At 48.9% G+C, this 20,405-nt stretch overlaps 1 protein-coding gene across 4 annotated transcripts in view; it reads right to left on the reverse strand.

The window, feature by feature from the left end:
• NDST1 (N-deacetylase and N-sulfotransferase 1) overlaps nucleotides 1–20,405 on the reverse strand; it is a 150,352-nt gene that overhangs the window by 55,544 nt on the left and 74,403 nt on the right. For all 4 annotated transcript variants that reach the window (XM_063928653.1, XM_063928655.1, XM_063928652.1 and 1 more), the window contains exon 2: nucleotides 3,841–4,642. In XM_063928653.1, the coding sequence (XP_063784723.1) occupies nucleotides 3,841–4,353 (513 nt within the window). In that variant the 5' untranslated portion in view covers nucleotides 4,354–4,642. The remainder of the gene's footprint in view (nucleotides 1–3,840; nucleotides 4,643–20,405) is intronic.

Consider the following 20,405-nt stretch of genomic DNA (forward strand, 5'->3'; position numbering starts at 1 on the left):
ATTGTAGATGGCCCTTAGCTCCAGGATATTTATGTGAAGTGATGTCTCCAGGCTTGACCACAAGCCCTGGAAATTTCTTCCCTGTGTGACTGCTCCCCAGCCTCTCAGGCTGGCATCCGTGGTCACCAGGACCCAGTCCTGAATGCCGAATCTGCGGCCCTCTAGAAGATGAGCACTCTGCAACCACCACAGGAGAAACACCCTTGTCCTTGGTGACAAGATTATCCACTGATGCATCTGAAGATGCGACCCGGACCATTTGTCTAGCAGATCCCACTGGAAGGTTCTTGCGTGGAATCTGCCGAATGGGATTGCTTCGTAAGAAGCCACCATCTTACCCAGGACCCTTGTGCATTGATGCACTGAGACTTGGCCTGGTTTTAGGAGATTTCTGACTAGTTCGGATAACTCCCTGGCTTTCTCCTCCGGGAGAAACACCTTTTTCTGGACTGTGTCCAGGATCATCCCTAGGAATAGAAGTCGTGTCGTCGGGATCAGCTGCGATTTTGGAATATTGAGAATCCAACCGTGCTGGCGCAGCACTATCTGAGATAGTGCTACTCCGACTTCCAACTGTTCCCTGGATCTTGCCCTTATCAGGAGATCGTCCAAGTAAGGGATAACTAAAACTCCCTTCCTTCGAAGGAGTATCATCATTTCGGCCATTACCTTGGTAAAGACCCGGGGTGCCGTGGACAATCCAAACGGCAGCGTCTGAAACTGATAGTGACAGTTCTGTACCACAAACCTGAGGTACCCTTGGTGAGAAGGGTAAATTGGGACATGTAGGTAAGCATCTTTGATGTCCAGAGACACCATATAGTCCCCTTCTTCCAGGTTTGCAATCACTGCTCTGAGTGACTCCATCTTGAATTTGAACCTTTGTATGTAAGTGTTCAAGGATTTTAGGTTTAAAATTGGTCTCACCGAGCCGTCCGGCTTCGGTACCACAAATAGTGTGGAATAGTACCCCTTTCCCTGTTGTAGGAGGGGTACCTTGATTATCACCTGCTGGGAATATAGCTTGTGAATGGCTTCCAATACTGCCTCCCTGTCTGAGGGAGACGTCGGTAAAGCAGACTTTAGAAAACGGCGAGGGGGAGACGTCTCGAATTCCAATTTGTACCCCTGAGATACCACCTGAAGGATCCAGGGGTCCACTTGCGAGTGGGCCCACTGCGCACTGAACTTCTTGAGACGGGCCCCCACCGTGCCTGAGTCCGCTTGTAAAGACCCAGCGTCATGCTGAGGACTTTGCGGAGGCGGGAGAGGGCTTTTGTTCCTGGGAACTGGCTGTTTGTTGCAGCCTTTTTCCTCTCCCTCTGCCACGGGGCAGAAATGAGGCGCCTTTTGCCCGCTTGCCCTTATGGGGCCGAAAGGACTGCACCTGATAATACGGCGTCTTCTTAGGTTGAGAAGCTACCTGGGGTAAAAATTTGGATTTTCCAGCAGTTGCCGTGGCTACCAGGTCTGATAGACCTACCCCAAATAACTCCTCCCCCTTATAAGGCAATACTTCCATGTGCCTTTTAGAATCCGCATCACCTGACCACTGCCGCGTCCATAAACCTCTTCTTGCAGAAATGGACAGCGCGCTAACTCTTGATGCCAGTCGGCAAATATCCCTCTGTGCATCACGCATATATAGAAATGCATCCTTCAAATGCTCTATAGTCAGTAATATACTGTCCCTATCTAGGGTATCAATATTTTCAGTCAGGGAATCCGACCACGCCAGGCCCGCACTGCACATCCAGGCTGAGGCGATTGCTGGTCGCAGTATAACACCCGTGTGAGAGTATATACATTTTAGGATATTCTCCAGCTTTCTATCGGCAGGTTCCTTTAGGGCGGCCGTATCAGGAGAGGGTAGTGCTACCTGTTTAGACAAGCGTGTGAGCGCTTTATCCACCCTAGGGGGTGTTTCCCAACGTGCCCTATCCTCTGGCGGGAAAGGGTACGATGCCAATAACCTTTTAGGAATTATCAGTTTTTTATCGGGGGAAACCCACGCCTCATCACACACTTCATTTAATTCCTCGGATACAGGAAAAATTACAGGCAGTTTTTTCTCACCAAACATAATACCCTTTTTAGTGGTACTTGTATTATCAGAGATATGCAATACATTTTTCATTGCTTCAATCATGTAACGTGTGGCCCTAGTGGAAGTCACGTTTGTCTCCTCATCATCGACACTGGAGTCAGTATCCGTGTCTGTGTCTTGAGGTAACGGGCGTTTTAAAGCCCTTGATGGCGTTTGAGACCCCTGGACAGGCACAAGCTGAGTAGCCGGCTGTCTCATGTCGTCAACTGTCTGTCGTAAAGAGCTGACACTGTCACGCAATTCCTTCCATAAGCTCATCCACTCAGGTGTCGACTCCCTAGGGGGTGACAACTCTATAATAGGCAATTGCTCCGCCTCCATCTCATTTTCCTCCTCAAACATGTCGACACAATCGTACCGACACACCGCACACACACAGGGAATGCTCTGATAGAGGACAGGACCCCACTAGCCCTTTGGGGAGACAGAGGGAGAGTATGCCAGCACACACCAGAGCCCTATATATAGACAGGAATACCACTATAAAATGTGCTTTTCCCTTTATAGCTGCTGTTAGTATCAAAACTGCGCCAAATTAGTGCCCCCCTCTCTTTTTTACCCTTTTCTGTAGTGCAGGACTGCAGGGGAGAGTCAGGGAGACGTCCTTCCAGCGGAGCTGTGATGGAAAATGGCGCCCGTGTGCTGAGGAGATAGGCTCCGCCCCCTTCTCGGCGGCCTTTTCTCCCGCTTTTTGGCGAGTTCTGGCAGGGGTTAAAATACATCCATATAGCCCTGGGGGTTATATGTGGTGTATTTATGCCAGCCAAGGTGTTTACATTGCTGCTCAGGGCGCCCCCCCCAGCGCCCTGCACCCTCAGTGACCGAAGTGTGCCTGAGTAACAATGGCGCACAGCTGCAGTGCTGTGCGCTACCTTGTTGAAGACTGATGTCTTCTGCCGCCGATTTTTCCGGACCTCTTCTTGCTTCTGGCTCTGTAAGGGGGCCGGCGGCGCGGCTCTGGGACCGAGCTCCGAGGCTGGGCCTGTGTTCGGTCCCTCTGGAGCTAATGGTGTCCAGTAGCCTAAGAAGCCCAATCCACTCTGCACGCAGGTGAGTTCGCTTCTTCTCCCCTTAGTCCCTCGATGCAGTGAGCCTGTTGCCAGCAGGTCTCACTGAAAATAAAAAACCTAAAACTAAACTTTCACTAAGCAGCTCAGGAGAGCCCCTAGTGTGCACCCTTCTCGGCCGGGCACAAAAATCTAACTGAGGCTTGGAGGAGGGTCATAGGGGGAGGAGCCAGTGCACACCAGGTAGTCCTAAAGCTTTACTTTTGTGCCCAGTCTCCTGCGGAGCCGCTATTCCCCATGGTCCTTACGGAGTTCCCAGCATCCACTAGGACGTCAGAGAAAAGCTGTTTCACTTAATTCAGTAATAAACATTTGGAAGCTGCTTTTCTGCATGATTAACAGGCCAAATAGGTGTGATACATAGAAACCCTAAGGGGGTATTTATCAAAGCCTGGACAGTGATAAACTGGAGAGATAAAGAACCAACCAATCAGCTCCTCATTGTCATGTTACAGGCTGTGTTTGAAAAGTGACAGTTGGGAGAAGATTGGTTGGTACTTTATCTCTCTCCATTTTTTCTCTCTCCAAGCTTTGAAAAATAGTCACCTAATAATTTATTGGAGCGACCTGTAAAATATACGGGCTGTAATGTGAAACAAGCACTCCGATGCTGCATAACAGTAGATGAAGCACACAGAACATAAAGCAATTCCATAATCGCCTTACCTTGAAGAAGCCAATGATCCCCACACCGTACTCCAAGCAGTACTTGTCCAGCAACTCTCTATTCCACGCGTCCAAGTTAACATATTTCAGAATGTTTTCATAGACAATGAGTGCAAATCTCCCTCTGTCCTTATCGGTGAGAGTAGGCATATCACCTTTGCCTGGAGCGATCTCTGTCCGGTATTTGAAACGGCTCGACTCCAATATAGCCACTATTTCCTGCCCAAGCTGGGAGTAGAGGCTCTCTACAAAGACTAGCACCAGTGGGTCAGTGCGGGAAGAGTCCACCGGTCTCATAGGCTTCAGCGGGAGCAAGCGTGAAGGACTAATCTTGGGCTCATCACAGTCCAGGGATTGCCCATCACTCCCGGAAGGCTCCAGTCCCCTTTTCAAGCCATACAGGTAATAAGCCGAGATGAAGACACTCAGAAGACAAAAGGCAAAGAGGAGCAAGAGAACCAGCTGTGGGCTTACTGGCCTCCCGAACCTGCGTGACTTCAGGGACAAGCTCATGGTCCTTGCACCTTCCTGGGAGGAGCGGTACAAGCACTCACAAACACAAGCCCACACACCTTGGTTATGTTGTAAGTACCCTTAACTCATCCTGTTCATGTCACCATGGCATGTCCATCGAAAGTCCAATCCTAGGATGAATCGGGTGCGGGAGGCTAGTCTTGGGAAACGTTCTCCGGCAGCGTTGGAGAGATGAAGTGCCGGAGGGAGGTCTAGGTGTAGGTAGCCGTCATACATCATTTGTGGAATCAGGACTGCAATGGTATGGGATATCGGGGACATTCATGTACTGTGGGGGAAAACAACAAAACGTTAATCATCAAAGATGGATAATAACTGCCCAGAGGTCAGTCACGTAACATTCACTACAAAGATAACTTCATAAGACACAATGCTATTGTAGAGCAGCCCTACTCCCCTATCTACCCACCATTCACCTAGTAACTATTCCGTATAGCTGCAATCTCATGTAGCAAGTACATAACACCCCAGCAGTGATGGATCATCAGTACACCACATCGCAGCGCAATTCCTAGGCATCCCCCCCCAACAAATTTAAGATTAGTGGCACAAATTGGAAGAAGCCAACCTTGGAAGAATTGGAAGAATGCAACCTTGAAAGGGAGTTGCAACAACCAATGACACAATTATCTTAATTTCATAAGAATGGAAAAATGAAGTTTCATAACAAAGTGACTCATATTTTCAAGTAGCGTTTCATATGCTAAAGCACCAGTATTTCATTATATGTACGTACAGTATTGCTTGCATACAATGCACATAAAATTATGGGGCGGATTCTGATTTAGGAGCAAAGTAGGAAAAACTTTGCACCTGGACACACCACACTGGAAGGGGTGCAAATACATGTATTTGTTTTACATGCAGGGTAAATACTGGCTGCTTTTGCATGTAGCCCACAAATGTTGACCAGCTTTATTTTTACACTGCCATTTAGATTTGAGCTAGGACACATCTCTCCCAAATCTCGTCACATTTTACATCTGCCCCACCTTGGTTTTGGTAGAGGTGCTAAGTTACTTGCTTTATCTTTACATTTCTCTTGAATCAGGCCCTGTGTGGAAGAGCTCTGGCTTCACTGGGGTTGTGACGGTGTTAAATGCCAGGACACTTCTGCCAAACCTATACTCCATCCTCACACTGGGCTTTGCATTCGCAGTCTGAGGTGCATGAAAATTCTAAACAGGCATTCAGGTACACTTATAAAATAATTACATAGGTCTACTTGATTTGCCAATTCTCTTCTCCCAGTTTTTTGATGCAGCTCTTAATACATTATTGTGCAATGCAACTGTTGATTTCTCAAATAAAACTATGAGAAAAACTATTAAAATTACAGTTGCAGCAAGTCCTCTGCTATATGTCCTGGGCTAGGCAGAAAGGAAGGATAATCTGTATGCTCCCTGGATACACTTTTTCTTGCTCCCTTCTAAAAGTTATCAGCAGGGCTACTGCATTGTGGGACAAGCAGTTAACTATTTTACAAACTTTAGAAAAGTATTATCACTCGCTAGAGCAGTTTTATCAAAACTAGAACCAAAGTATCTGGACTACCCTAGTCTCTCACACGTAGACCTGGTTGGTTTCTGTCAGGAGTAATGTCTTGTTATATGTTTCACAGGTCCTTTGTGGTGCCGAAGTCTAGAGCTCAAGGTGAACATACTGTATGAAACCCTTTGAGCATTGTGCTTCCAGAGCTAGACTTTAGTAGAGAGAGTTTACCATAGACAAAATGGCTAACGACAATACAAGTTGGTGGCAACTTGCCATTCATTTAATTTCTCATCAAAGGCATATACAGTAAACCGTTTGATATGCAGTCCCATCTGAATGATATTACAAACTGTTCTCTGACTAGAACAAATTAGAGATGGAAAACCCATTTTTGCACAGCTGATCAGTCATAGCTTCCGTATCAAAAATAAATACATAAAATAAAAAATAAGATTTTACTTACCGGTAAATCTATTTCTCGTAGTCCGTAGTGGATGCTGGGGACTCTGTAAGGACCATGGGGAATAGACAGGCTCCGCAGGAGACAGGGCACTTTAAGAAAGAATTTGGATACTGGTGTGCTCTGGCTCCTCCCTCTATGTCCCTCCTCCAGACCTCAGTTAAAGAAACTGCGCCCGGAAGAGCCGACAGTACAAGGAAAGGATTTTGGAATCCAGGGCAAGACTCATACCAGCCACACCAATCACACCGTATAACTTGTGATAAACTTACCAGTTAACAGTATGAACAACAACGGAGCATCAGATCAACCCTGATGCAACCAACATAACCCTTATTTAAGCAATAACTATATACAAGTATTGCAGAAGATGTCCGCACTTGGGACGGGCGCCCAGCATCCACTACGGACTACGAGAAATAGATTTACCGGTAAGTAAAATCTTATTTTCTCTTACGTCCTAGTGGATGCTGGGGACTCCGTAAGGACCATGGGGATTATACCAAAGCTCTCAAACGGGCGGGAGAGTGCGGATGACTCTGCAGCACCGAATGAGCAAACACAAGGTCCTCCTCAGCCAGGGTATCAAACTTGTAAAACTTTGCAAAAGTGTTCGAACCTGACCTAGTAGCCGCTCGGCAAAGCTGTAATGCCGAGACCCCTCGGGCAGCCGCCCAAGAAGAGCCCACCTTCCTTGTGGAGTGGGCTTTTACTGATTTTGGAAACGGCAATCCAGCTGCAGAATGAGCTTGCTGAATCGTGTTACAGATCCAGCGAGCAATAGTTTGCTTTGAAGCAGAAGCACCCAGCTTGTTGGGTGCAAACAGCGACTCCGTTTTCCTGACTCTAGCCGTTCTGGCTACATAAACCTTCAAAGCACTGACCACATCTAGTGACTCGGAATCCTCCAAGTCACGAGTAGCCACAGGCACCACAATAGGTTGGTTCATGTGAAAGGATGACACCACCTTTGGCAGAAATTGTGGACGGGTCCGCAATTCTGCCCTGTCCATATGGAAAACCAGATAGAGGCTTTTATGTGACAGAGCCGCTAATTCTGACACACGCCTAGCTGAAGCCAAGGCTAATAGCATGACCACCTTCCAGGTGAGAGATTTTAACTCCACGGTTTTGAGTGGCTCAAACCAGTGTGACTTCAGGAAACTCAGCACCACGTTAAGATCCCAAGGTGCCACTGGAGGCACAAAAGGAGGCTGAATATGCAGCACTCCCTTTACAAACGTCTGGACTTCAGGAAGAGAAGCCAGTTCCTTTTGAAAGAAAATGGATAGGGCCGAAATCTGGACCTTAATGGAACCCAATTTTAGGCCCAAAGTCACTCCCGACTGTAGGAAGTGAAGGAACCGGCCCAGCTGGAATTCCTCCGTAGGGGCCTTCCTGGCCTCACACCAAGCAACATATTTTTGCCATATACGGTGATAATGTTTAGCCGTCAATTCCTTCCTAGCCTTTATCAGCGTAGGAATAACCTCATCCGGAATGCCTTTTTCTGCTAGGATCCGGCGTTCAACCGCCATGCCGTCAAACGCAGCCGCGGTAAGTCTTGGAACAGACAGGGTCCCTGTTGCAACAAAACCAGTCTTAGAGGCAGAGGCCATGCGTCCTCTGTGAGCATTTCTTGCAGCTCTGGATACCAAGTCCTTCTTGGCCAATCCGGAACGAGTATTGTCCTCACTCCTCTTTTTCTTATGATTCTCAGCACCTTGGGTATGAGAGGAAGAGGAGGAAATACATAAACCGACTGGAACACCCACGGTGTCACTAGTGCGTCTACAGCTATCGCCTGAGGGTCTCTTGACCTGGCGCAATACCTCTGTAGCTTTTTGTTGAGGCGGGATGCCATCATGTCCACCTGTGGCAGTTCCCACCGACCTGCAATCTGCGCGAAGACTTCTTGATGAAGTCCCCTCTCTCCCGGGTGGAGGTCGTGCCTGCTGAGGAAGTCTGCTTCCCAGTTGTCCACTCCCGGAATGAACACTGCTGACAGTGCTCTTACGTGATTCTCCGCCCAGCTTAGAATTCTGGTGGCTTCCGCCATCGCCACCCTGCTCCTTGTGCCACCTTGGCGGTTTACATGAGCCACTGCGGTGATGTTGTCTGACTGGATCAGCACCGATAGGTCGCGAAGCAGGTTCTCCGCTTGACTTAGGGCGTTGTATATGGCCCTTAGTTCCAGGATATTGATGTGAAGGCAAGTCTCCAGACTTGACCACACCCCTTGGAAATTTCTTCCCTATGTGACTGCCCCCCACCCTCGGAGGCTTGCATCCGTGGTCACCAGGACCCAGTCCTGAATGCCGAATCTGCGGCCTTCGAGAAGGTGAGCACTCTGCAGCCACCACAGCAGAGACACCCTGGCCCTGGGGGATAAGGTGATCAGCCGATGCATCTGTAGATGTGATCCGGACCACTTGTCCAACAGATCCCATTGAAAGGTCCTCGCATGGAACCTGCCAAAGGGAATGGCCTCGTACGATGCCACCATCTTTCCCAAGACTCGCGTGCAGTGATGCACCGACACCTGTTTTGGTTTTAAGAGGTCTCTGACCAGTGTCATGAGTTCCTGAGCCTTCTCCGTCGGGAGAAAAACCTTCTTCTGGTCTGTGTCCAGAATCATGCCCAGGAAGGGCAGACGCGTCGTAGGAATCAGCTGCGACTTTGGAATATTCAGAATCCAGCCGTGCGGTTGTAACACTTCCCGAGAGCGTGCTACGCTGATCAGCAACTGCTCTCTGGACCTCGCCTTTATGAGGAGATCGTCCAAGTATGGGATAATTGTGACCCCTTGCTTTCGCAGGAGCACCATCATTTCCGCCATTACCTTGGTAAATATTCTCGGTGCCGTGGACAGACCAAACGGCAACGTCTGGAATTGGTAATGACAATCCTGTACCACAAATCTGAGGTACGCCTGATGAGGTGGATAAATGGGGACATGAAGGTATGCATCCTCTATGTCCAGAGACACCATAAAATCCCCCCCTTCCAGGCTTGCGATGACCGCTCTGAGCGATTCCATTTTGAACTTGAACCTTTTCAGGTATATGTTCAGGGATTTTAAATTCAATATCGGTCTGACCGAACCGAACCGTCCGGTTTCGGTACCACAAACATTTTCGAATAGTAACCCCTTCCCTGTTGAAGGAGGGGAACCTTTACCACCTGCTGAAGATACAATTTGTGAATTGCAGCTAACACTATTTCCCTCTCTAAGGGGGAAGCTGACAGGGCCGATTTGAGGTAACGGTGAGGGGGCATCTCTTCGAATTCCAGCTTGTATCCCTGAGACACAATCTCTATAGCCGAGGGATCCACCTGCGAGTGAACCCACTTGTGGCTGAAATTTCGGAGACGCGCCCCCACCGGGCCTAGCTCCGCCTGTGGAGCCCCAGCGTCATGCGGTGGATTTAGTGGAAGCCGGCAAGGACTTCTGTTGCTGGGAACTAGCTGTATTGTGCAGCTTCTTTCCTCTACCCCTGCCTCTGGCAAGAAAGGACGCTCCTCGGACTTTCTTGCCTTTTTGTGATCGAAAGGACTGCATTTGGTAATACGGTGCTTTCTTAGGTTGTGAGGGAACATATGGCAAAAAATTTGACTTTCCAGCCGTAGCTGTGGAGACCAGGTCCGAGAGACCGTCCCCAAACAATTCCTCACCCTTGTAAGGTAAAACCTCCATATGCCCTTTTGAGTCGGCATCGCCTGTCCATTGCCGAGTCCACAGGACCCTTCTGGCAGAAATCGACATTGCATTTATTCTAGAGCCCAGTAGGCTAATGTCTCTTTGAGCATCTCTCATATATAGGACAGCGTCTTTTATATGCCCCAGGGTTAGTAATATAGTATCCTTATCCAAGGTATCAAGTTCCTCAGATAAGGTATCTGTCCATGCTGCTACAGCACTACACATCCAGGCCGACGCAATCGCCGGCCTTAGTAAGGTACCTGAATGTGTATAAATGGACTTCAGGATACCCTCCTGCTTTCTATCAGCAGCATCCTTTAGGGTGGCCGTATCCTGTGACGGCAGGGCTACCTTCTTGGATAAGCGTGTTAGAGCTTTGTCCACCCTAGGGGAGGATTCCCAGCGTAGCCTGTCCGTTGGCGGGAAGGGATACGCCATAAGTATCCGTTTGGAAATCTGCAGTTTCCTATCTGGAGATTCCCAAGCCTCATGTGAAGGGGGAAAGGTCACCTCTTGCCTTTTTTCCCCATACATATAATCCCTCTTGTCAGGGACTGGGGTTTCCTCTGTGATGTGCAACACATCTTTCATTGCTATAATCATGTAACGGATGGCTTTAGCCATTTTAGGCTGTAACTTTGCCTCATCGCCATCGACACTGGAGTCAGAATCCGTGTCGATCTCTGTGTCAACAATTTGGGATAGTGGGCGCTTCTGAGACCCTGACGGCCTCTGCGACATAGGATCAGGCATGGGTTTAGACCCTGACTGTCCCAAGGCTTCAGCTTTATCCAACCTTTTATGCAAGGAATTAACATTATCATTTAAAACCTTCCACATATCCATCCAATCGGGTGTCGGCGGCGACCCCACATTCATTTGTTCCCGCTCTGTTTCCACATAGCCTTCCTCGTCAAACATGCCGACACAAGCGTACCGACACACCACACACACAGGGGATGCTCTATTTGAAGACAGTTCCCCCACAAGGCCTTTTGGAGAGACAGAGAGAGAGAGTATGCCACCACACACCCCAGCGCTATATGACCCAGGAATCACACAGTAACTTAGTGTTAACCCAGTAGCTGCTGTATATACTGTTTTTGCGCCAAATTTATGTGCCCCCCTCTCTTTTTACCCTCTTCTACCGTGATTCTGCAGGGGAGAGCCTGGGGAGCTTCCTCTCAGCGGAGCTGTGGAGAGAAAATGGCGCTGGTGAGTGCTGAGGAAGAAGCCCTGCCCCCGCAGCGGCGGGCTTCTGTCCCGCGTTTGTGTGTAAAATAATGGCGGGGGCTCATGCATAGATACAGTGCCCAACTGTATATATGCTGCTTTTTGCCAAGAGGTTCCTAATTGTTGCCCAGGGCGCCCCGCCCTGCACCCTACAGTGACCGGAGTGTGTGGGTTAGTGTGGGAGCAATGGCGCACAGCTGCAGTGCTGTGCGCTACCTCATATGAAGACTGGAGTCTTCTGCCGCCGATTTCGACGTCTTCTTGCTTCAGACACCGGCTTCTGTCTTCTGGCTCTGCGAGGGGGACGGCGGCGCGGCTCCGGGATCGGACGACCAAGGGTGCGATCCTGTGTACGATCCCTCTGGAGCTAATGGTGTCCAGTAGCCTAAGAAGCAGGACCTATCTTCGGTGAGTAGGGCTGCTTCTCTCCCCTCAGTCTCACGTAGCAGAGAGCCTGTTGCCAGCAGATCTCTCTGAAAATAAAAATAAAAAACTAACAAAATACTTTCTATTTAGCAAGCTCAGGAGAGCTCACTAAGTAGCACCCAGCTCGTCCGGGCACAGATTCAAACTGAGGTCTGGAGGAGGGACATAGAGGGAGGAGCCAGAGCACACCAGTATCCAAATTCTTTCTTAAAGTGCCCTGTCTCCTGCGGAGCCCGTCTATTCCCCATGGTCCTTACGGAGTCCCCAGCATCCACTGGGACGTTAGAGAAAATAAGAATTTACTTACCGATAATTCTATTTCTCGTAGTCCGTAGTGGATGCTGGGGACTCCGTCAGGACCATGGGGATTAGCGGCTCCGCAGGAGACAGGGCACAAAAGTAAAAGCTTTAGAACTAGGTGGTGTGCACTGGCTCCTCCCCCTATGACCCTCCTCCAAGCCTCAGTTAGGATACTGTGCCCGGACGAGCGTACACAATAAGGAAAGATTTTGAATCCCGGGTAAGACTCATACCAGCCACACCAATCACACTGTACAACTTGTGATCTGAACCCAGTTAACAGCATGATAACAGAGGAGCCTCTGAAAAGATGGCTCACAACAATAATAACCCGATTTTTGTAACAATAACTATGTACAAGTATTGCAGACAATCCGCACTTGGGATGGGCGCCCAGCATCCACTACGGACTACGAGAAATAGAATTATCGGTAAGTAAATTCTTATTTTCTCTGACGTCCTAAGTGGATGCTGGGGACTCCGTCAGGACCATGGGGATTATACCAAAGCTCCCAAACGGGCGGGAGAGTGCGGATGACTCTGCAGCACCAAATGAGAGAACTCCAGGTCCTCCTCAGCCAGGGTATCAAATTTGTAGAATTTTGCAAACGTGTTTGCCCCTGACCAAGTAGCAGCTCGGCAAAGTTGTAAAGCCGAGACCCCTCGGGCAGCCGCCCAAGATGAGCCCACCTTCCTTGTGGAATGGGCATTTACAGATTTTGGCTGTGGCAGGCCTGCCACAGAATGTGCAAGCTGAATTGTACTACAAATCCAACGAGCAATCGTCTGCTTAGAAGCAGGAGCACCCAGCTTGTTGGGTGCATACAGGATAAACAGCGAGTCAGTTTTCCTGACTCCAGCCGTCCTGGAAATATATATTTTTAGGGCCCTGACAACGTCTAGCAACTTGGAGTCCTCCAAGTCCCTAGTAGCCGCAGGCACCACAATAGGTTGGTTCAGGTGAAACGCTGACACCACCTTAGGGAGAAACTGGGGACGAGTCCGCAGTTCTGCCCTGTCCGAATGGAAAATCAGATATGGGCTTTTGTGAGACAAAGCCGCCAATTCTGACACTCGCCTGGCCGAGGCCAGGGCCAACAGCATGGTCACTTTCCATGTGAGATATTTCAAATCCACAGATTTGAGCGGTTCAAACCAATGTGATTTGAGGAATCCCAGAACTACGTTGAGATCCCACGGTGCCACTGGAGGCACAAAAGGGGGTTGTATATGCAGTACTCCCTTGACGAATGTCTGGACTTCAGGAACTGAAGCCAATTCTTTCTGGAAGAAAATCGACAGGGCCGAAATTTGAACCTTAATGGACCCCAATTTGAGGCCCATAGACACTCCTGTTTGCAGAAAATGCAGGAATCGACCGAGTTGAAATTCCTCCGCGGGGGCCTTCCAGGCCTCACACCACGCAACATATTTTCGCCAAATGCGGTGATAATGTTGTGCGGTCACCTCCTTCCTGGCTTTGACCAGGGTAGGTATGACCTCTTCCGGAATGCCTTTTTCCCTTAGGATCCGGCGTTCAACCACCATGCCGTCAAACGCAGCCGCGGTAAGTCTTGGAACAGACAGGGTCCTTGCTGAAGCAAGTCCCTTCTTAACGGCAGAGGCCATGGGTCCTCTGTGAGCATCTCTTGAAGTTCCGGGTACCAAGTCCTCCTTGGCCAATCTGGAGCCACGAGTATAGTTCTTACTCCTCTCCGTCTTATAATTCTCAGTACCTTGGGTATGAGAGGAAGAGGAGGGAACACATACACTGACTGGTACACCCACGGTGTTACCAGAGCGTCCACAGCTATTGCCTGAGGGTCCCTTGACCTGGCGCAATACCTGTCCAGTTTTTTGTTGAGGCGGGACGCCATCATGTCCACCTTTGGTTTTTCCCAATGGTTCACAATCATGTGGAAGACTTCCGGGTGGAGGTCGTGCCTGCTGAGGAAGTCTGCTTCCCAGTTGTCCACTCCCGGAATGAACACTGCTGACAGTGCTATCACATGATTTTCCGCCCAGCGAAGAATCCTTGCAGCTTCTGCCATTGCCCTCCTGCTTCTTGTGCCGCCCTGTCTGTTTACGTGGGCGACTGCCGTGATGTTGTCCGACTGGATCAGCACCGGCTGACCTTGAAGCAGAGGTCTTGCTAGGCATAGAGCATTGTAAATTGCCCTTAGCTCCAGTATATTTATGTGGAGAGAAGTCTCTAGACTTGACCACGTTCCCTGGAAATTTCTTCCCTGTGTGACTGCTCCCCAGCCTCTCAGGCTGGCATCCGTGGTCACCAGGATCCAATCCTGAATGCAGAATCTGCGGCCCTCTAGTAGATGAGCACTCTGCAGCCACCACAGAAGAGACACCCTTGTCCTCGGAGACAGGGTTATCCGCTGATGCAGCTGAAGATGCGATCCGGACCATTTGTCCAGCAGATCCCACTGAAAAGTTCTTGCGTGAAATCTGCCGAATGGAATCGCTTCGTAAGAAGCCACCATTTTTCCCAGGACCCTTGTGCAATGATGCACTGACACTTTTCCTGGTTTTAGGAGGTTCCTGACTAGCTCGGATAACTCCCTGGCTTTCTCCTCCGGGAGAAACACCTTTTTCTGGACTGTGTCCAGAATCATCCCTAGGAACAGCAGACGTGTCGTCGGGATCAGCTGCGATTTTGGAATATTTAGAATCCACCCGTGCTGTTGTAGCAGTACCCGAGATAGTGCTACTCCGACCTCTAACTGTTCCCTGGACTTTGCCCTTATCAGGAGATCGTCCAAGTAAGGGATAATTAAGACGCCTTTTCTTCGAAGAAGAATCATCATTTCGGCCATTACCTTGGTAAAGACCCGGGGTGCCGTGGACAATCCAAACGGCAGCGTCTGAAACTGATAATGACAGTTCTGTACTACGAACCTGAGGTACCCTTGGTGAGAAGGGCAAATTGGGACATGAAGGTAAGCATCCTTGATGTCCAGGGACACCATATAGTCCCCTTCTTCCAGGTTCGCTATCACTGCTCTGAGTGACTCCATCTTGAATTTGAACCTTGGTATGTAAGTGTTCAAAGATTTCAGATTTAGAATAGGTCTCACCGAGCCGTCTGGCTTCGGTACCACAAATAGTGTGGAATAATACCCCTTTCCCTGTTGTAGGAGGGGTACTTTGATTATCACCTGCTGGGAATACAGCTTGTGAATTGCTTCCAATACTGCCTCCCTGTCGGAGGGAGACGTTGGTAAAGCAGACTTCAGGAACCTGCGAGGGGGAGACGTCTCGAATTCCAATCTGTACCCCTGGGATACTACCTGTAGGATCCAGGGGTCCACTTGCGAGTGAGCCCACTGCGCGCTGAAACTCTTGAGACGACCCCCCACCGCACCTGAGTCCGCTTGTAAGGCCCCAGCGTCATGCTGAGGACTTGGCAGAAGCGGTGGAGGGCTTCTGTTCCTGGGAAGAGGCTGTCTGCTGCAGTCTTTTTCCCTTTCCTCTACCCCGGGGCAGATATGACTGGCCTTTTGCCCGCTTGCCCTTATGGGGACGAAAGGACTGAGGCTGAAAAGACTGTCTTTTTCTGCTGAGAGGTGAGTTGGGGTAAAAAGGTGGATTTTCCAGCTGTTGCCGTGGCCACCAGGTCCGAAAGACCGACCCCAAATAACTCCTCCCCTTTATACGGCAATACTTCCATGTGCCGTTTGGAATCCGCATCACCTGACCACTGTCGTGTCCATAAACATCTTCTGGCAGAAATGGACATCGCACTTACTCTTGATGCCAGGGTGCAAATATCCCTCTGTGCATCACGCATATATAGAAACGCATCTTTTAAACGCTCTATAGTCAATAAAATACTGTCCCTGTCAAGGGTATCAATATTTTCAGTCAGGGACTCCGACCACGCCACCCCAGCGCTGCACATCCAGGCTGAGGCAATCGCTGGTCGCAGTATAACACCAGTATGTGTGTATATACTTTTTAGGACATTTTCCAGCTTCCCATCAGCTGGCTCCTTGAGGGCGGCCGCATCAGGAGACGGTCCGGTAACGCCACTTGTTTTGATAAGCGTGTGAGTGTCTTATCCACCCTAGGGGGTGTTTCCCAACGCGCCCTAACTTCTGGCGGGAAAGGGTATAATGCCAATAATTTCTTAGATATCAGCAATTTTTTATCGGGGGAGACCCACGCATCATCACACACTTCATTTAATTCTTCTGATTCAGGAAAAACTACGGGTAGTTTTTTCACACCCCACATAATACCCTTTTTTGTGGTACTTGTAGTATCAGAAATATGCAAAGCCTCCTTCATTGCCGTGATCATGTAACGTGTGGCCCTACTGGAAAATACGTTTGTTTCTTCACCGTCGACACTGGAGTCAGTGTCCGTGTCTGTGTCGACCGACTGAGGTAATGGGCGCTTTAGAGCCCCTGACGGTGTTTGAGACGCCTGGACAGGCACTAACTGACTTGCCGGCTGTCTCATGTCGTCAACAGTTTTTTGTAAAGTGCTGACACTATCACGTAATTCCTTAAATAAGACCATCCAGTCAGGTGTAGACTCCCTAGGGGGTGACATCACTAATACAGGCAATTGCTCCGCCTCCACACCATTTTCCTCCTCATACATGTCGACACACGCGTACCGACACACAGCACACACACAGGGAATGCTCTGATAGAGGACAGGACCCCACTAGCCCTTTGGGGAGACAGAGGGAGAGTTTGCCAGCACACACCAGAGCGCTATATATGTATAGGGACAACCTTATAAATAAGTGTTTCTCCCTTATAGCTGCTATATATGTTTTTATATGCCAAATTAGTGCCCCCCCCTCTCTTTTTTACCCTGTTTCTGTAGTGCAGGACTGCAGGGGAGAGTCAGGGAGACGTCCTTCCAGCGGAGCTGTGAGGGAAAATGGCGCTTGTGTGCTGAGGAGATAGGCTCCGCCCCCTTCACGGCGGCCTTTCTCCCGCTTTTTATGAGGTAAAATGGCAGGGGTTAAATACATCCATATAGCCCAGCAGCTATATGTGATGTATTTTTTACCATAAATAGTGTTTTCATTGCGTCTCAGGGCGCCCCCCCCCAGCGCCCTGCACCCTCAGTGACCGGAGTGTGAAGTGTGCTGAGAGCAATGGCGCACAGCTGCAGTGCTGTGCGCTACCTTTCTTGAAGACAAGATGCCTTCTGCCGCCGATTTCTGGACCTCTTCACTCTTCTGGCTCTGTAAGGGGGCCGGCGGCGCGGCTCCGGGACCCATCCATGGCTGGGCCTGTGATCGTCCCTCTGGAGCTAATGTCCAGTAGCCAAGAAGCCCAATCCACTCTGCACGCAGGTGAGTTCGCTTCTTCTCCCCTTAGTCCCTCGATGCAGTGAGCCTGTTGCCAGCAGGACTCACTGAAAATAAAAAAACCTAAGTCTATACTTTTATTCTAAGCAGCTCAGGAGTGCTACCTAGATTGCACCCTTCTCGGCCGGGCACAAAAACCTAACTGAGGCTTGGAGGAGGGTCATAGGGGGAGGAGCCAGTGCACACCACCTAGTCCTAAAGCTTTTACTTTTGTGCCCTGTCTCCTGCGGAGCCGCTAATCCCCATGGTCCTGACGGAGTCCCCAGCATCCACTTAGGACGTCAGAGAAATTAACATTTGTCATTCAGACCAGTATTAAATGTAAAGGGCCCTACACACTGGCAGATCCACCGCCGAGCTGACCGGCGTCAGATACGGCAGACGGGCGACCCGGCGGCGGGGGGAGTGAAGTTTCTTCACTCCCCCCGTCGCCCGGCTCCATAGCAATGCATGCTAATATGGACAATCTCGTCCATATTGGCCTGCATGCATAAGCGTAGGGGCACCAATGATTAACGAGCGCGGGGCCGCGCATCGTTAATAGTTGGTGCCTACACACTGCACAATATGAACGAGTTCTCGTTCATTAATGAGCGAGAACGTTCATATCGTGCAGTGAGATCTGCCATTGTGTAGGGCCCTTAAGTGTGCAAAAAAACTTTTCAAAACCCATAAGATTCCGTGTGGAGAGTTTGCATGGCATTTTCTTTTTACTAAACCAGAATGGATTATGCATTAAAATAGATCTCCAGAGTGCTTTCCTTCCCATTTCCATACATCTATACAACAGTAGGTTACAATGTTATTGGAAAATGCTTTTATTCCAGCGTCCTGTCATGTTATTTTGCTTCTCAAACACCACCTTATATTTTACCTACTGGAACTCACCACATTTCTCCAACCATATGGAGTCTAGAGAGTGGTATACACAGACAATTTGCTAAAATCATACACCACAGGGACTTAACAGTATCTTTCATAATAGAATTGGTCTTTATTATAAACTGCTATAATAGGACAATCAAGAGAGCAGCGGCATCTACAGGCAAGATCCCTAAGGTTGAATCATGATAAAGCCCCCCTTCTTTCCAGTACATGCTTTTAATAATGGGACCTGACTCCTCCAAAGAAATGGGGAGCGATAGACAGTTTGGCTCTGACTTTCTTGCCAAAGCCAACAATTTCTCTCAATGATTTAGCGGCATTAACCGGGACAATGGTACACATTTTCTCTCTTACATGTTTTCTCTCCTATGCAGGAACTCACTAGCTCTCCTCAAGTTTTCTTAAATACCTGTCACTGCTAATCAAGCATATCTATCTTCCCATGTCGGATGGGAGATATCCAATTGGAATTCTCTGACAATTTCCAAATTACAGGCCCGCATTAGACCCTCTACTGATTTTAACGATAACATCAGATATGTCTCATCTGGGATAGGATAGAATTGTCACGGAAGAAAATAGCCTTTCTAAAAGTACCTTAGAACGTAGAGCTGGTAAATAACTGTTGAATCTCTTTAACCTCTCTAGACACACAATGCTCTAGTTCTGCTCTGGACAATATGACAGCTATGGGGTATATTCAATAACTGTCGGAAGCTGCCATCTTGTCGGAAAGACGGCAGCTTCCGACAGTTTTAGGTTGGAAGGGGTTCCGACCTATTCATTACGGCCCCGTTTTTTTCGGGCCAAACCCGACAGGTTTTAGCCCCGTTTCCGACAATCTCAATCAGACTTTAAAAAAAGTTGGATTGAGATGAGTGAGCTGAGAGCAGGAGACGGGGGAGCAGCGGGGAGAGCAGGAGCCCAGCGGCATCATCCACCCGGCTCCAGCAAGCGAGGTCCCGCTTGCTGGAGCTGAGTGGACGCTGCCATGAGCCTCCTGCTGTTACGCTGCTGCAGCCGCTGCTCCCCCATCTCCTCCTCACCTCCCCTCCGCTGCTCTCCCTCCCCCCCCCCAGCGCCGCAGACATCTCTCCTTCCCCCCAGCGCCGCAGACATCACCTCCTCCCGGCGCCGGAGACAGCTCCCTTCCCCCGGCACCCAGACAGCCCCCCCCCCCTGCTGACAGCAGCAGGACAGGACACCGGGAGCGGCCAAATCCGACAGTTGGATTTGGCAGCTCTTTTGAATAGGGGTTGTCGGGTCCATTGTGACAACTGCATGTCGGAATGGACCCGACTCTCATTGAATATACCCCATGTCCTACATAACAGAATAGAGAAAATCTTTTAATGTTCCTTTGCATGACAGATTTAGACATTTTGCAGGAGATCATAGAAAGAAACATAATTCTAAAACCAATAAACTTGCCTGGAAATATTATCTAACTTGCAGATTCCCTTTCCTCTCTTGGACTACTTTGATTTCCTTATTATCTATTATGGGGTATATGCAATTGCGGTCGAATTCCCGAAATTGTCGAATTTCGGGAATTTTTCGCCCCCCAAAAAAAAATCGTCAATGCAATTCAGTGCTTTCCGTCAAAAAAACGGACTTTCAAAATTCGACTTTTTTAAATTCGACTTTTGTCAAATTCGACTTTTCTGCAATGATACAACTGCTGCAATTCGACCAAAGTATATTCAATTCAAGTTTGGAAATTCGACAGCAGTGCTTTTAGACAGTAAATTCGTCATTTTCAATCCGCCACACTTTGGAGGGTGAAACCAATAAAAAAAATTTAAAACATGTTTTTTTTGGTGTTTTTTTTTTTGGTAATAGCATATCTATTTATATTAGAAGGGATTAGGTACTTGGTTTGTCTTTTTTGGAGGCACAAGTATTATTTTTATATTTTTAAAAATATATATATATATTTTTTTTTTTATATAGCTGGAACGGTAAAATCAAGGAAAAAAATGGCGTGGGGTCCCCCCTCCAAAGCATAACCAGCCTCGGGCTCTTCGAGCTGGTCCTGGTTCTAAAAATGCGGGGAAAAATTTGACAGGGGATCCCCCATATTTTTAAAACCAGCACCGGGCTCTGCGCCTGGTGCTGGTGCAAAAAAAACGGGGGACAAAAAGAGTAGGGGTCCCCCGTATTTTTTACACCAGCATCGGGCT

Source organism: Pseudophryne corroboree, chromosome 6 (genome assembly GCF_028390025.1).
Source record: "Pseudophryne corroboree isolate aPseCor3 chromosome 6, aPseCor3.hap2, whole genome shotgun sequence".
Taxonomy (NCBI): Eukaryota; Metazoa; Chordata; class Amphibia; order Anura; family Myobatrachidae; genus Pseudophryne; species Pseudophryne corroboree.